Below are 17,505 nucleotides of genomic sequence, written 5' to 3'. Positions count from 1 at the left end.
CCAGTCTTTCTTATTTTTTGAGACAGGGTTTTGCTCTGTCTCCCAGAGTGCAGTAACACAATCATTACTCACTGCAGTCTCCAACCTTCGGAGCTCCAGACCCTCCCACCTCAGCTTCCCAAGTAATTGGGATTACAGGTGCATGCCTGTATAATTTTAAAATTGTTTGCAAAGATGAGGTCTTACTCTGTTTCCCAGGCTGGTTTCAGACTCCTGGACTCAAGCAATCCTCCTGCCTCTGTCTCCCAAAGCACTGAGATTACAGGCATGAGCCACTGTGCCCAGCCCTAGACAGTCACAATGACAATTTTTATTTATAACTTAACACTGTTTTATTAATCCATGACTAATATGATTCTTTAGATTATTTCTTAATTCTCTGAACAGCTTAAAAGAGAGAAAATCTTAGCTCCTTTTTTATCTACTTGCTTTGAAGTTGATACTCTTGATTTTTACATAATTCTTTAGCTCTGACAGCTTCTCTTACAATTAAAAATCCTTGTAGTTTTCTTTGAGGAGAAGACTAAAATAGATATAATCCTTATTATATCTATTTTAGTCTTCTCCTCAATCAACTACTAAAAGAAGACTTGCCGCTTGGAAAAAGAAAGAAAGCACCTTCTGTCTAGTCCTCTTCTCCCAAAGTCGCCCATATTTCCCTTCCCTCAAATCATCACCATTGAAGTGCTTGATTATCTCTCGCGAAAAAAGTAATTTTTCACTCTAAGTACAAATACCTCAACACAAATTTGCAATAACAGGAATATATAAAGCAACAAAATGATTACTATTCACAATAGACTTCCATTACATGAGTTTCACAATCATTGGATTCCTGAAAAAGAACAATGCATATAGCACTCAATATAGAGTGTTACCCAACTGAGTGTGATTTAATGTTTTCACTGTATATTTTTAAAGAAGTGTCTTTCCAACACGAAAGAAAAATCTGAAAAATTAGAATCAATAATATTCTGTGTCTTAGTAACAGAAAAATCAAACTTCTATTACTAAGTTTGGTAACAGAACAGGACCCTAAATTCTTTTCTGAGCCACCTGGGTCACCATGTGATACTGGGCATATCACCCTCAACGTCTCTTCACCAGCACTGCTGCCAATCAGTCTCCCTAACCTTGCGGAATCACAGTGTGAATAACAAGGATGAACATAAGACACATTTATGGGAATTATGAGAGTGAATGATAGTCAAACTTCTTCCTTATTTTAAAATATTGTGATAACTACAACCACTAGTAGGAATATAATTACTATCTCCCCCATATAACTATGATGTTACTAAGTTTACAACGTACTTTGATATATCTTATTTCATCTGCATGGCTGCTGTTTATTAATACAACAAATAATTCTCTGTGCCTGCGGCATTCTTTTCTAAATTTTTTAATAAAGACAGGGGGTCTCACTATTTTGCCTAGGCTGGTCTTAAACTCCTGGCCTCAAGCAATCCCAAAGTGCTGGGATAACAGGTATGAGCCACCACACTTGACCATCTGCAGCATTATTCTTAATGCCAGTTCTACAGAGGCTAAAACAGGCTCAGAGAGGTTAAGTAACTTACCTAGGCTCTGTGGTTGTCCAGAGCTCCTAATGCAGTGGTTTCCTAACTCCTTGTCCTTTCATCAAAACAGAACTGCCCTAGTTTCTATCAAGCCCTAGTTATGATATAGTGTATTAGACTAATTTCAACTATGTTTTTTTTTCTTTCTTTCTTCTTTTTTTTTTTTTGAGTCAGGGTCTCATTCTGTTATCCAGGCTGGAACACAGCTCACTGTATCCTTGACCTCCTGGGCTCAAGTGATCCCTCCTCCTCAGCCTCTGAAGTAGCCGGGATGTAGCCATCTGCCACCACACCCAGGGTATTTATTTTGCTTTACTTTTGTAGCGATGCGATCTTGCTATGTTTCCCAGGCTGGTCTCAGACTCCTGGGCTCTAGCAATCCTCCTACCTCAGCCTCCCAAAGTGCTAGGATTACAGGTGTGAGCCACCGCACCCAGTCTCAACTGTGATTTAACGACTGGCCCTGGCTTTATATGGCTCTACTTATCAAACAATAAGAGCATTTTAACCTAAGGCTTTAGCACTTTTCAGATAATCACAGCCAAATGAGAAGAGTAATGTGACAGGCAGACTGAACAAAGACTTGGTGAGAAGGGAAAAAAGAGGACAGAGTAGTTTGAAATCCTTCCAGTCATATGGTATAATTGCTGCCCTCTGTTCACACATAAGCCTAGGTAGAGACAGGGCCATATCTATGCTAGAGTCTAGCAAAAGGGTTGCCACCTCTGCGTGTGACAGTGTGCTGTGACCCACTCCCCAAACCCTCTGTAGCTCCTGGAATCTCATTAATCACACTTCTCTAGGAGAGAAATGGTGCCCTCACATCACATTCAAGGTATGACCTAAAGATTGTGTCTTTAGCCAGTGCAGAGCAGAGAGAGACATCAAATGATTCAGGCAGTCACTTGACTCGAGCCACACACACACAAAAACAACTCCTTTCCTTCACATTATCCAAGAAATTGTTCTTCATTCTGCCTTGCTCTGAAGACAGTTAATGGGAAAAGCTCCTCCCTCTGCACAGGGAATAAATCCATTCACAATTCCTACCCTGTGGCAAACGCTGCCACTCCTCCTCCTCCTCTCTCCATCCCTCTGTGAGCAACTCTCACTTGGCAATCTCTTCCGCAACCCATGGCAGCTCCAGTGAAGCACACACGTTAGACAGCCACATAAAAGACAAACAGTGAGTCTGGATCAATCTCAGAACATTTACATTCAAACACAGAAATCAGGAGAGACAAGAAATAGGGTTAAATCTCCCAGATTTAGCTGTCCACCCTAATTAAACTTGCCAAATAATCATTCAGCTCTCATAGACACCAGCTATTCTCTGATCAAGCTGTTATCTAGCAGCTCCTAACGCTTCCCAACCTTCCCCTTAGCAGGGCAGGGAACAAACAGGCAATGACAATATTTGGACAGTCCTCTGGTGTAACAGGTGGGGATTTAGAATCTCTGAGAAAGCCAGCCCCAGGCCATTTGGGCCACTTCAGACCCTGCTTGCCTAGACACTGAAAGGACTGAGGAAATGAATTTTGTGGTGACCAGCTGGGACACTTAATCCTTGTAACCCACAGCCTAATGTCCTCTTACCAAGATGCTGTCTCATCTCACCCCGAACTCAGCCAATCCACTTGGTCTTCCTTCTCCACCCCATCACTGACCCATCAATCCAGCAGCACTCCCTCCCAGGGAAACACCACTCCCCCTCCTAGGCTCCCTCCAGCCAAATGCTCTGTTCCATAGGTGCCTTTTTCTTCATTCTCAGGTGAACCAGCCCTAAACCAAAAATGCCTCAGAGTCTGTCTTAAAAGCTTACCGACATTGTCATCTTCAAGAGCAAACATGAATTTCTCAAGGAACAAAAGTCTCCTCGGCCTCTGCCCTTTTTTCTCCAGGGCATCATCCTCTGCCCCACGGAGTCAGAGCTGGAAGAGGCCCTTCTCTAGCCAAACGTGTGGCATGGAAACCATCTGCCTTGGAGTCGCCATGGGCTCCAGTTTGAGAGGCAGACTGTGGTACAGTGGCTCATGCCCGTAATCCCAAGGACAGGGGAGGTTGAGGCAGGAGGATCATTTGCGGCCAGCAGTTCAAGACCAGCCCGAGCAACTAGTGAGGCCTACCTCCCCCCACCCCCAAAATAAAAATTAGTCAGGCACGGGGGCTTGTGCCTGCAGCCCCAGCAACTTGGAGGCTGAGACGGCAGGATCTCTTGAATTCGGGAGTTCAAGGCTGCAGTGAGTGACACGCAGGCCACTGCCCGGCGGCCTGGGCCACAAAGGGCAACCTCACCTCCAAAGAAAAGAACAGGCCTACTGCTAGGCCATGGCGGCCGCTGCCTTGCTAAGCTGTGTGTGGCCATATGCTCTCTGAGTGATGGCCAGGCCATGTTTCCTGGCTTTGGCCCCCTCCCCTACCTTAGGGAGGTGAATCTCCTCTTTCTCACTCTAATTTACTTTCTAAATAAACTATATTTTCCAATCTGAAATAATAATAGCGGTTTTAAAAAGTAAAAATGAAAATTTCCAAGTCCCACCCCGCCTCATTAGTAAGTCGGAATCCCTCGGTGAGGCATGGCTATACTTTGAACCAGCCTGGAAGGTGACTGTTCTGCACAGTTCCACAACAGAGTTGGGGAACCTCTGGTGTAATCCAGCCCTTTCCCCTTACAGAGTAGGCAAGGATAAAACAGGCACCACAGAGGTGAAAAGGGCTTGCCAAGGTCACATGCGTTAAGGTGACCAGACCTGGACAGGACGCTGCCTCTCTCACTGCCGGCACACGACCGGCTGGGAAGAGCCATAAGAGCCATGGGTCAACCAGGCACACTCTGCCCTGCCCCTGCCCCAACACTCACCCGCCTGTAGACATCCTCCCGGCTGGCCTCATACTTCTGCTGCATGCGCTCCTCCAGGAAGTAGATGCGCAGCTTGAGGCTGAAGTTCTCCTTCTTCAGGTCATTGAGGTGCTGGGACAGAGTGCGGTATCCATTAGACATGGTGGGCAACCCATGGGGAGGTGCCTGCCAGCTGCCCCCTCACCCCAGGAACCCAATGCCGTGGCACTACGGCATGAAGGGAGCCGGCAGGTCACTGCTGAGGCTGCGGACCCAGAGGCCAGGGCGACAGCGACATGGCCCCCGGGCTGCTGCGTTTTCTCCCGGGCTCTGGAAGGGGCTCCCTGCTCTGGGTGCGGGAGCGCAGCGCACTTTCCTTTTTTACCTCGGGGAGATATTTGTGGAATCCCTGACAGAGGAACATGCTGTGTGAACACAGACACAAGTGGTGTAACCCGACTCCAAGCCTGGGCTGGCTGTCACCCTCCTGGAGCCTCCCAGGCCCAACTGTAGGCAGTTAAGGCTTCTCAGAAGAGAGAAGGGACTGACCCCCAGAAGCGTCCAGGAAAGAAGGCAGGGGATTAACCCAAGGGGGCGGTGGGGTTGCAAAGAGGAGGAGGAAATGGACCACGGGGTGGGGTGGGGGGTGGCATTTCAATTCCTGTTGGTGGATTTGGACAACAAAACCCAAAGAAGTGTGGCCAGAAGCAAGAAAGGTTGCTACAGAGGAGACCACACGTACACAACATGGCCCACACAAAGGTAACCCCACGTCAACTATCCCTTTCTGTCAGGTGCAAATCTTAAAGAGCGACTCACCAGGAGAAGTCTCCAATTTCCTTTGGGGATCTAGAGTTCATCTCTAATCAGTTTCTTTGCACTTTTCCCTCCCAAGCCTTCCAAGCCCTGAGGCAGTTAAACTAGTAGCCTTTATTACCCTCCACACACACCATCATCAGGCAGCCACCTCCAAAAAAAGAGTAAATCTTTTAGCTCTGTGGTACTTGGCAACTCTGTTTATCAGTTATATAAGCTCACCAAGGAGCAAGGTCAAGAGATCCTTCCTCCACGGAAGAAGAAGGGATGGGTGGGCGAGCCTGTGGGAGGTCAAGAGTGAGAGAGGAAAAAGGGAGGAGCCGGTCAACCAGGAGCCCAGAGATCTCAGCCAGTCACTGGTTCTTAGCTCTGGCACCTGCCAAGTGGAGCCAGGCACACATCACCAGCTCCTGCTCCCAAAGCAATTTAAGATCCTTGAGTGACAGCTGCAACATTAGAGGAAGTATTATTTATACCACATACACGGGACATTGAAGGTGACTGGAGACAGCCCCACAGCATAGACACCAAATGTGGATCCCCAGTAGCAGCAATACTAGGTTGAAAAGATATCAATATTATCATCCAAGCTAAAGAAAACTAAAAATGCTTATACTTAATTCAAGCACTCACTTCTCAACCTTCCTGCTTTCATTCTGTTGATTTCCTTCCTAGACCTTCAAAATCTTTCTAATCAATACCTCCAGCGTACCCATCAGGTAGTACATTGGGCACGGAGAATACAAAGGTGAGTTCCAACCCTCAGAAACCTTTGTGGCCATACAGCTGATCATTATATGTTAAGATGTATGTTTTGTGCTATAATTTTCCAAACCTGTATTTTTCAACTTTTTACACTGTAAACTAGTACACATACAATCAGTCTGTCTCTCTCTCTCTCTCAGCTAAACTCAACATTTCACAAGTAATTACCACAATCGCTAATTGTGATGTACTCTGATAGTTTCTATTTCTCTTTCTTGGAGTGACCCAGTTGATTGATTTCATGACCCTGTAAGTTTCAGCCTGCAGTTTGAAAACACTTTTCAAATGTTGACTTTATGAGAACCCACAAGAAAGAGAAATTCTTACTGGATTGATCAGAGAAAGTTTCACTAAGACTTGAATTTGCACTCTGTATTTTTTTTTTTTTTTTTTTGGTTGCTTGGTAAATATGTTTATTGCCTTTATCTGCAAAATCCTTATAGAATATTGGTTCAGCTCTCAGCAGCCCACTCCTGAGCTCTGAGGAAGCTTGCCTCCCTTTGAGCTACCTGGCTCTTTCTTCTAGGCAAGGGACATTTGGGGACGATTCTACCTCTTCACTTCCTTATTGGGCTTCCTCACATAGACAGGGTTCTCTTGTACAGCTGCATCAGCTTTCTTATATATCTCCATGTCTGGAGTTATGCTGTTCTTTATATAATGAGAGAACTCTTTCCTGTAAGTATCTTCAACTTCTTCCATTAGGTAACACACATAATCTGCAACATTCTGACCTATGATGTGCTTTCAACGTATTTCTGCATTAAATCTCTTGCTCTCAGAAGCATAACCAGGAAATTGTTTGGTACTGTGGGGGACGGACAAACCTCCCTCCACAGCTCCCTTCAGAGCTACAAAAACGTTATGGCCAGTAGTAGTTCTGGGAAGGCCTGCATCCAAATAGCAGGTGAAAGCATCAGGCTGGCCGTCAGTGCTTTCTACACTGTACACATCTCTGGTCACCTCCACTTGGCCTTCATAGATCTAGTCCATGCCAAACCTATTGAGAATCCTGCGAGCCAGCAGCAGGCCAGTGCAATATGCTGCAGCATATTTCATCAGGCCATATTCCACTCCGTATTTTGGTAGTTCATGTGCATAAGCTGCACAGACCCTCAAACCCCCTTCTCTATGGGCATAAGCCATCTGACAAATGACATGTTTGTTATGTGAACTATCATCCTGTAGTTGGGTGTGTTGTGTTTCTTTTTATTACCAAGTGTTTCCGAGCATAGTCATCAGTTTTACTCTCTCATTTTCTTCACTTGTATCTCTTAAAGCAGGCCTTATTCTTGACAACTTTAACAAATTTCATCCTGTGGAACAAGGACACACTCCACAGCTCCACACCTGTATTTTTTTTTTCTTTTAAGTTGGCATCTCACTCTGTCGCCCAGGCTGGAGTGTAGTAGCATGCTCACAGATCACCACAGCCTCGACTTCCTGGGCTCAGGTGATCCTTCTGCCTCAGTCTCCCAGGAGCTGGGACAACAGGCACATGCCCACTACGCCTGCCTAATTTGTTACTATTTTTTATAGAGACAAGGTCTCGCTATGTGGCCCAGGCTAGTCTCAAACTCCTGGGCTCAACCAATCCTCTCGTCTCGGCCTCCCAAAGTGCTGGGATTACAGGCGTGAGCCAGAGTGCCGGGCATGAATTTACGCTTTGCCTTGACAGATAGAAAATGTTTGAGTGAGCGAAGTGGCCTCAGGAGGGCATAATTAGAACCGAGCATTCTCCCAAATAGATTTGGACTACAGACAGGCAACACATTTCTCACCATAGACAGTTGATAACTTAAGCCAAAATGTTCCTCACTTTAAAATATCTACACATTTAAAATTCATTTAACTATTCCCACTAACTCTGTATTCTTAGAATAAGATAATTTCTTTTGGCTTAGTTAGAGACAGTGAGGAAAAGAGAAAAGTCTAAATTAAAATTTAAAAGCTACTTTTCTGGTCCCAGTTCTGTTACTAAATCACTATGCGATGTCGGGAGTGCACTACCCTGGAGGTTTAACTGTCCTCATTATAAAATAAGATAGTTGAAAATGGACAATTTTTTAAAGGCCCCTCGCTAGTCTAAGCTCTTAGAGGAATAACCTTGTTATTATCACCGCTCTTTTGCTCAAGGGGAGCCAGGCTGCCAGATCCTCGCAGAGTGTTTAATCATGCTTCTGCTGTCTACTTGGAATCCCTCATCATGTAAGATAATTTCATAAAAGTTTTTTTTCTAACTCCCTGATGGACTTCCTGTCATAAAACTTTTATAGGAAGTAAAACTGCATATGAAATCTAAAATCCAACCTAGATTTTTCTGCATATTTATACCTATTTCCTTTCACTATGTTGTCCAGGCTGGTCTCGAACTCTTGGGCTCAAGCAAGCCTTTCACCTCAGCCTCCCCAAATGCTGAGATTACAGGCATTAGCCACCATGTCAAGCCTCTTCACACTTTTCCTTAGAGGTTTTAACCACTTTTAGGGCTATAATTTCACCTCCCAAACAATCCCCAAGTCTCCAGCCAAGTCTTCTCAGCCAAGATCTAGCCCCACATATCCAGCTCTGTGCTAGCTAGTCCATAGCAAGTCCCAATTCTCACAACGAATCTCATAGCAAATGCTTCTGCAACAGTCCCTAACATGTCTACTCAAATCCACTTCAGCTATTTGTATGGTGACCAAAGCGATCTTACCTCGCCATCGCCCTTACTTAGAGCCTTCAGAGACATCTCGTCACTCTTCGGATAAAGAGAAAACCCATCACATCTCGCCAAGACACACGACCTCCTTCTCCTTTGTCCAAGTCTTCGTTCAAATTTCATTCAGGCGGAGCCCTCCCTGCCACCTCAGCATGGAAAGACTTCTCTCTTCCCCTTTGAACTCCTGAGGCAAATAGCCACATTCAACAGGTGTTCATAGGCTGCCTTGTGGTGCTGCTTCTATTATCTGGAAGGGTTATTTACACTTTTTAGAGTCATTCGGCTTTTTATGTGTTTGATACGTCTCACTACTCTGAAGCTGCCCAAGGAAAGGACAACAACTAATACGTCTTTATAAACACCCCCGGCTTCCACAACAACACAAGAAGACCTCTCCAATCATTCACCCCACTGTGCTGTCACCGCCTGTCTGGTCACCTCAACCAGACTAAAGTGACATGTGATCAAAGAAGGTAAAGAGAGGATTGTGCAGCTAGCCAGACTTCTGACTAAAGTATTTTGGGTTTTTTTCTTAAGATACAGTGTTTCCCTCTCTTACCCTATTATCTTGGTTCACTATAACTTTGAACTCCTGGGGTCCAGTGATCCTCCCACCTCAACCTCCTGAGGTATAAGCCACCATGCCTGGCTAATTTTTAAAATTGTTTGTAGAGATGGGGGAGCCTCACTACAATGCCCAGGCTGGTCTCAAACTCTTGGCATCAAGCAGTCCTCCCACCTCAGCCTCTCAAAGTGCTGGGATTACACATGTGAGCCACTGCGCACCACCAGGTCAAAGTCTTTGAATCGTTCTTGACTCATTCCTTCTCCCACGTAATATCTCATCTGTAAATATTTTTATATATGTATTCCATCCACAACTGCTAACACAGGTACCTCTACTACTCTGGTCCAAGATACAATCATCCTTCCCTTAAGTTATTTGAACAGCCCCCTTAATTGGTGTCCTGCTCTCACCCTTGTTCCCCCATAGTCTGTTAACACAGCAGCCACAGTGACCCTGCTAAAATACATCAGTTACCCCTCTGCTGGAAACCTCCTGGCTTCCCTTCTGGCTTAGAGTGAAGAGTGATGTCCCTTCATCAGCCTATAAGGCCTGAGGCCCTACATGGTCTAGAACCTTCTCCTCACCCCTCCGATGACCTTCTCTACTTTTTCCTACTACCCTTCCCCTGCACTCTGCTCCAGCCACACTGTTTCTTTAGGTTCTTTCTCAGAAACAGCAAGCAAGGAAAGGTTCCCTCCTCGAGCCCTTTGAGCTCATTGACGCCTCTGTCTGAAATGTTCTTTCTCTAGGTCGCTGCACAAGTCTCTCTTCACCTTCTTCCTTGATCACACGTCACCTTCTCAGTGAGGTGAACACCCTATGTCAGACTGGTACTCAGTAACCCATTCACTTTCCACTTCACAGGCAATAAGGATGACCACCTCTAACTCCCATTTTTTTTTTATTCTGTAGCACTGTCAGCTTTTAAAATATTATATTTACTTATTTATTTTATTTTTAAGGATGACCACCTCTAACTCCCATTTTTTTTTATTCTGTAGCACTGTCAGCTTTTAAAATATTATATTTACTTATTTATTTTATTTTTGTCTGCCTCTCCTCGCCAGCATGTAAACTTCATGAGAAAGCTGGAGTTTTTCCCTATTTTGTTCACCACTGTATCATCAGGGTCCAGAATGGTACCTGAATGGTGCCAGAATGGTGCCTGAAAAATAGTATATGTCCAATCAATATTTGTTGAATGTTAAAAAAAGATGGATGAATAAACTACTGACTTTTTTTCTACCCATTGGATTAATAAAACTTAATCTGTATACAAAATTATGTAGATGTTGTAGGATGAAAAACAGGTATTGTGGCTCATGCCTGTAATCCCAGCGCTTTGGGAGGCCGAGGCAGGAGGACTGCTTGAGCCTCAAATTTCTAGACCAGCCTGGGCAACATAACAAGACCTTGTCTCTACAAAAATATTTCAAAAATTAGCTAGGCGAGGTAGTGCATGCCTGTAGTCCCAGCTACTAGGGAGGCTGAGGCAGAAGGATTGTCAGAGCCCAGAAGGTCAAGGCTGCTGTAATCGTGCCACTACACTCTAGCCTGGGCAACAGAGTGAGATCCAACTAAAAAACAAACAAACAAGCAACTCCCCCAAAACAAAACCAAAACAAAACAATAATAGCATTCCTCCTTATAAAAAGATTATAAGTAAAATAAATCATTCTCTCAGACTAATTTTAGTACACAATGTAGAATCTGGGCTTTCTACACAAGTTTTGAATAAATGGGAAATCACGTGACAAATTATAAAGGACAATATGAACTGTACAAATAGAAAAAATGAGGACAGACAGGTTGTCAGGGACGGTTCCACAGAGAACCAGCTTGTTAGCTCCCCTTAAAGGATGCCTCAGGTTGAATAGTCAGGGGGCAGAATACACGGCAACCCAGGCGAGTGGAACATAAGAGGAGGTGCAGCTGGCCAAGCAGACTGAAACAAAGGGCACATACTGCCCCATTATAGGGAAACAGAGATGACAGGAAGTAAGAAATAATAATAATAACATGTCAGGGAGATCTTGAAAGCCAGAGCAAGGAGCCTTGAGTTTTCTATCTGGGCAAAGGGTGAGGAGAAAGCAGCACGGTGGGGGAGGGTCAGAAAATCCTCACCAGTAAGATTGTTTTTTTCTCCTTTGTTTATTGTTTTTGTTTTGTTTTTTTTCTTTTTGTAGCTTTAACAAACAAATATACACATACCTGGGCCGCACACTCAACCTACTAGATCAGGGTTCCCAGGTCCTTATATTTTGATAGGTTCTGCATTAAAAACATTAAAGTACTGCAGGCTCTTGGACAAGAAACAGTGCTTCTATAACATTGTTCTTTCCCCTCCGCCCATGGTACATCTAAAATCTTTACTCTTCTCCCAAAGTGTTTTTATCCAAATATGAATGGCTTTCCCTGGTCTTTCCTTAATATCTTCATTCCATCTCTTCCGTAATATGTTAGTCTAGACGAGAAATAAAACTCGAATAAGGACTCAATCAATGCCAACAACAGTAGAAGGATTACTACCCAGCTGTTGTATGTCATGGCCCATTAACATAACCAACTGTCAAGTCAGCCTTTAAAAAAAAACTTAGGTTGACATTTGCTTAATCATATTCGGACCCCCCAGTTAGCTTTTATAATAAAATCGCTCAAAAACGGATTGAAAAAGATCTCTCTCCTAAAAATAAAGTTCCACTCACTAAGAACGATTAATCATCTTAATGGACACATTCTTTTAAGATATAATGAAACATCCACAATTTATAAACTCTACTAATTTGATATCTGTGATAATTCAAATCTTTACCTTCCTTGAACTAAAAATAAGTTAATATGGTAAATAGAGGAACAGGAGAATAGTATTTTAAGTGACCCTCGACACAACATCTTATATACATTTATAAATAGGCAATAAATATTATTATGTATATTTATCTAGGTATGATCTCACAGAATTGTGGAAAGAGCAATAGCTTTTGGACCAAGAGGACCGAGGTGCAAATCTGGGATCTGCTACTTTCTAAGAGTGTAACTTTGGGGAAATTATTTAATAATAGTTAACTGTAGGAAAGCAGTCAGGAGACTGGAATCTGAGCAGGTTACTAAGAGGACTGCAACTGTAGCATTATTTGTAATGCTAAGTTGGGGCTTTTTTAATGAGACAGAGTAAAAACAATGTTTGCTAACATTTAGATACTGGCTACATGGACAAATATTTTACTATTCTTTGTACATTCTTGTTGTGAAATAGTTCATAATTTTAAAAAACAACTACTCTAAAGGGAATGAAACTAGGAAATACAGGGAAGCAGCTATCAATTAGATATAAGGATAAATTGTCTAGTAGAGTTGAATGTAATAAATGTATTGCCACACTCTGTTCATACATTCATATGTCAGATTTTTACTGAGCACTTACATGATGAGAATAAATTTCCTGTCACAAAATGAACTATTTGTGAAATAATCATTTTTCAGGAATGTTGTTTAAAGTCTTCACACATCAGCTAAAAGTTTGCTCTAGAGGACTTTTAAGACTTTTGGCCATCCTGAAATTCTATGTTTGAAATGTATTTTCTCATAAAAACAATCCTACCAAAGGTGTGTACCCATAGGAGATCCATCTCTGTGTGAAGACTCTCAGAATGTCCACCAGCTACTCTGTAACCCTAAAAGGTATTGAGAGTCTTCCAGTTCAGACTGAGAGCTCTGGCTGGCTTGTGGTAAAGGAAAAGACAAGTGAGCATTAGGGACATCATATTTCTAAGACCAAAGTAGTAACAATGACCCGAGAATGATGTCCAACAGACTACCCTGTAACTTTGCTAACTGTAATATTTTCAAAACAGTCCTATGACAATGACACACAAGTGTTTGGGAAGTATTTCCTGCTCATGAGCACACAGTGAAACGCAACCCAGGAACTCAGCTCATTTTGGATTGGGGAACAGGGTTGGACAAGAAGAGACAGGCAGGGAGAAAGGGGGATGGTTTATTTTACACATACATATTTCATTTATAATACATCTATGTGTCTGGGAGTCTCTATGCTGTTCTAATAAAATCTGAGCTAAACAAATAAAAAATTTAATTTCTGGTTGTTTTGAATGACTTGGGCTTGTATTGCAAAATTAACTGGATACAATTATCCTGCCTTTGTAACAATCACCTGCATAGGATGTGACATTATGCAAAGCACTTCCATGTATATTATTTCATTTTGTCCTCATAATCTTTGAAGTACAAAGATTAGGCATTATTATCCTCACTTTAAAGTCTAGAAAAGAGAGACATCAAGGGGTTGCTCATCTAGAAAGTGGAGGAGCACAGACCAACTTCAAATAGTTTGAATGTGCATACTCATCAGGGCCTTCATCAGTCATGAGACTATGTGACTTGGAATTCACTTGCGACTGATAAGGTCCTTCCCCATCTACCACACCCCTACTTCTTTTCAATGAGTATCCTTCACCGTAAATAATTTTCCTTAGAGGAAATAATTTTCTCTGAGGACATGACCACCTAAACCTACGTAAAAAAACAAACTATTCATTGACTTCCTTTTCAAGATGAATAAACCAAAGTTGGCTCTCAAAAGGTTAAACAAGGTAACCATATGGCCAGCTGAGTGCAGTGGCTCACGCCTGTAATCTCAGCACTTTGGGAGGTAACAGAATTGTTTGAGCCCAGGGGTTTGAGACCAGCCTGGCAACTTGGCAAGACCTCCTCTCTATAATAAATTAGCGGAGGATGGTCATATGTGCCAATAGTTTCAGCTACTTGAAAGGCTGAGGCGGAAAAATTGTCAGAACCCAGCAGGTTCAGGCTGTGGCCATGATCACACCACTGCACTTCAGCCTGGATAACAGAGTAAGATTCTGACTCAAAAAAAAAAAAAAAACAAGAGTAAGCATCTGACCTAGCAATTTCTTTCCTGGTTACGTACCCAAGAGACTTGGAAACATATGGCCACACAGAAACTTGTCTACAAATGTTCATAGAAGCATTATTCATAATAACCAAAAAGTGAAAACATTCCAAATGTTCTTCAACTAATGAGTTAATAACAAAATTCAGTACACCCATGCAATGTAACAGTCATAAAAAAGAATGAAGCACTGATATATGCTCCAACATGGATGGACCTTGGAAAATTTACACTAATGAGAAAGAAGCCAAGCATAAAATAGGCAAATTCACAGAAAGAAAAAGTGCATTAGTGGTCTCCAGAGGCTGGGGAGAAGAGGGATGAGGAGTTACTGACGATGGGTATGAAGCTTCTTTCTGGGGTGAAAAACATCCTGGAAATAGACAGTGGTGATGGTTGCACAACTCTGTGAACATACTAAAACCATGGATTTGTACACTTTGAGAGAGTGAGTTGCAATGTATGTAAATTATGTTTGAATAAAGCTGTTATTTTTTAAAAAAGAAGAAGAAAGAAAGAAGCCAAAGCTGGGAGAAATAACTCGCTCAATTATTTGCCTTTTACAAGGGATTTGTTTGTGATAAAGATTCAGTTAAAGTTAAATTCAATTCAGTTAAAGGCAAATGGCTTAGAACTGATCATGTCAACATTTTTTATATATTAATCCTACTGAGATTATGGGACCATAACAGAAAGGCCAGATGAAATATCCTCTAAATAGCTCTCAATATTGTATAGTCATCGCTTTGTTTGTTTGGTTTTTGTTTTGTTTTTGAGACAGGGTCCCCCTTCGTTGCCCAGGCTGGAGCTCAGTGACACAATCAAAGCTCATGGCAGCCTTGACCTCTGGGCTCAAGTGAGCCACCTGCTTCAGCCCCCATAAGCAGTTGGGACTACAGGCCCACACCCTTACACTCGGCTAATTTTTTTCTTGGTAGAGTTGGGATCTCACTCTGTTGATCAGGCTGGTCTCAAACTCCTGGGCTCAAGCAACCCCAAAGCGCAACTAAATCCCCCATTAATTTATTTATTCAGGCTACCACATTCAGCCTGAATATTCACAGGTTGTTATGTTTTATAAAAAGGTAAAGTTCTGTTATAATCCTCAGATAAAGCAGAAGCATGTGATGGATTCTATATTTTGACACAAGGAAAACATACTTATTAGGCTGTTCAAAGAACATGTGTAACTTTCATATACCACATTCTAACAAGAAAAATGTCAATTAGAGTCAATCACCTTCATCTTCCCAGTCATCAACACAGGGTTTCTTCCCAGTGTCCAGAAGCCAACTCTTGATGCCTGGCTCAGAGTGCAGACTGTGAATTCTACAAAGTCCTGGCTTTTTTCTTGTGGATCCCACAATAAACAAATCTCTCTTCTAAAATTTCTGAAATTTCAACATAGCTCTTGAAGTTTCAGAGTCTTTTATTTTATTTTATTTTGAGTTGGAGTCTCACTCTTGTCGCCCAGGCTGGAGTGCAGTGGCACGCTCACAGCCACCGCAGCCTCGACCTGCTGTGCTTAGGCAGTCCTTCTGCCTCAGCCTTCAAGTAGCTGAAACTACAGATGCCCGTCATCACACCCAGCTAGCTTTTGTGATTTGTTGTAGAGACAAGGTCTCACCAAGTTGCCCAGGCTGGTCTTAAACCCCCAGACTCAGGCAATCCTCTTGCCTGGGCCTCCCAAAGTGCTGGGATGACAGGCTGAGCCATCAAGCCCAGCCCCGAGTTTTTTAAATGCTAACATCAGAAGGAAGCATACCAATGGCCATCCTCTACACAGCTTTTTCTTGAAATAACTACACAAGAGAGCTACAGTCACAACATTTACATCAGGTTGATTAATAAACCCTGCCTTAGCTTCATCGCACAGATAAAGGACAGGGGTTCAGAGGGTGTCCCTACTGCCGTCCCCACCACAGATACCCACCCACATCACCCCCGCCTGGAATCACAAGGTGCCACCATCATCACACCACAGCACTATGAACTATATAAAAACAAAACAAAACAAACAACGACTTTCCTGGCCGCCAAAAACAGATGGCCCAGCCAGAAATAATGCCACCAGAGACCGTTAAATGAGCTGCATGGCAGAACGACAGTGGAGCTGCAATAATGTGCTGCTCCCAAGGACCCTTAGGCTCCAAACTAGATTGATTCTCCATCACCCATTTGGCTCAATCAACACCAATAAGACTTGGTTTTGTCCACAGATGGTTCAATTCAGAAAGACTATTGGGGGAGCTTCTAGAATTCAAAGGAAAAACAGCAATGTATGGCCTCACCATTTTCTCTAGATTTTCAATAATCCTTTCTCCATCCTTCTCTAAGAGTGAAGGCAATTTCCAAGATACGACCAGGACCTGCCCTAGGCATGTACCTTTTCAAAAAATATCTAAGAGCTAAGACCTATAGTGATACCATGAATGCCTTAACAATTACATCTTGTCCAGACGCAGAGGAGTGAGGGAAGAGACTCAGCCCACTTGAATCACAATCAACACTCTAGTGCTCCAGCCACTCCAAAAAGTCATTCTGAACTCACTAGACACTGCTGCCTCCAGGGCTTTCATGGGTAGCAGTGTTAGCCTAGAATGTCACTCCTCTTCAACCCAGACTCCAACTCAAAAAAAAAAAAAAAGGTAAACAAATTACATTTACTCATACAATTGCTGAAAGTTTAGAATTTCCCCCTTCTCATATAACAACTTTTTAAATGTCTTAAGACACTACTGAAAACAAAAACCAGTATACTTGGGACACTGTGGTTTTGGAAGCATAAATGCCATTTTAAAAAATGTGTTTCACCAGCATCATTCATTTTGCAATGCTATAATTGGACAGAAACACAGACTAGTGGAACCTAAAGACAGTAGTGACAGGACACAGATCCACCTAAATTAATGAACACAGGTAACCTCACCCGATAACTCAGATCTTCATAAACCCGAAAAAGTAAAAAATCCCCTATTTTAGCACTTTTTTCCCCCGTCCCCCCCCCCACACACAGACTTCAAGATCCCAGGAGAAAAGTTTGCCAGGATAGGAGGGACCTCAACAAGCTGACTCACTGTGGTTAGAATCAGGTTGCCAGGGAAACTTGGCTTCAGACTCCAGCTGGGCAAATGGTACAACTGGTTTTGCTGGTGTCTTCATGTTAAAGAAGGCATGATTAGAAAATGTAAAAACGCCAGGCTCAGTGGCTCAGCCTGTAATCCCGTGCCTTTGGGAGGCTGAGGTGAGTGGGTTGCCTGAGCCCGCGGGTTCAAGACCCGCCTGAGCAGGCAAGACCTC

At 43.0% G+C, this 17,505-nt stretch overlaps 1 protein-coding gene and 1 pseudogene across 3 annotated transcripts in view; both read right to left on the bottom strand.

Moving 5' to 3' along the window:
- LOC103250971 (myomegalin-like) overlaps positions 1-4,924 on the bottom strand; it is a 108,281-nt gene extending 103,357 nt beyond the window's left edge. For 2 of the 3 annotated variants that reach the window (XM_008049561.2, XM_021708320.1), the window contains exon 1: positions 4,441-4,882. In XM_008049561.2, coding sequence (XP_008047752.1) covers positions 4,441-4,581 — 141 coding nt within the window. In that variant the 5' untranslated portion in view covers positions 4,582-4,882. Of the gene's footprint in view, positions 1-4,440 lie in introns of all 3 variants that reach the window. The other variant, XM_021708321.1, reaches the window with a different exon arrangement.
- Positions 4,925-6,452: 1,528 nt separating this feature from the next.
- Positions 6,453-17,505, bottom strand: part of LOC103250973 — a 24,051-nt pseudogene continuing 12,998 nt past the window's right edge.

The sequence above is a fragment of the Carlito syrichta genome, unplaced genomic scaffold (genome assembly GCF_000164805.1).
Source record: "Carlito syrichta isolate Samal-C Ts95f unplaced genomic scaffold, Tarsius_syrichta-2.0.1 Scaffold135755, whole genome shotgun sequence".
In the NCBI taxonomy this organism is placed as follows: domain Eukaryota; kingdom Metazoa; phylum Chordata; class Mammalia; order Primates; family Tarsiidae; genus Carlito; species Carlito syrichta.
This window is presented reverse-complemented; position numbering and strand designations above follow the sequence as displayed.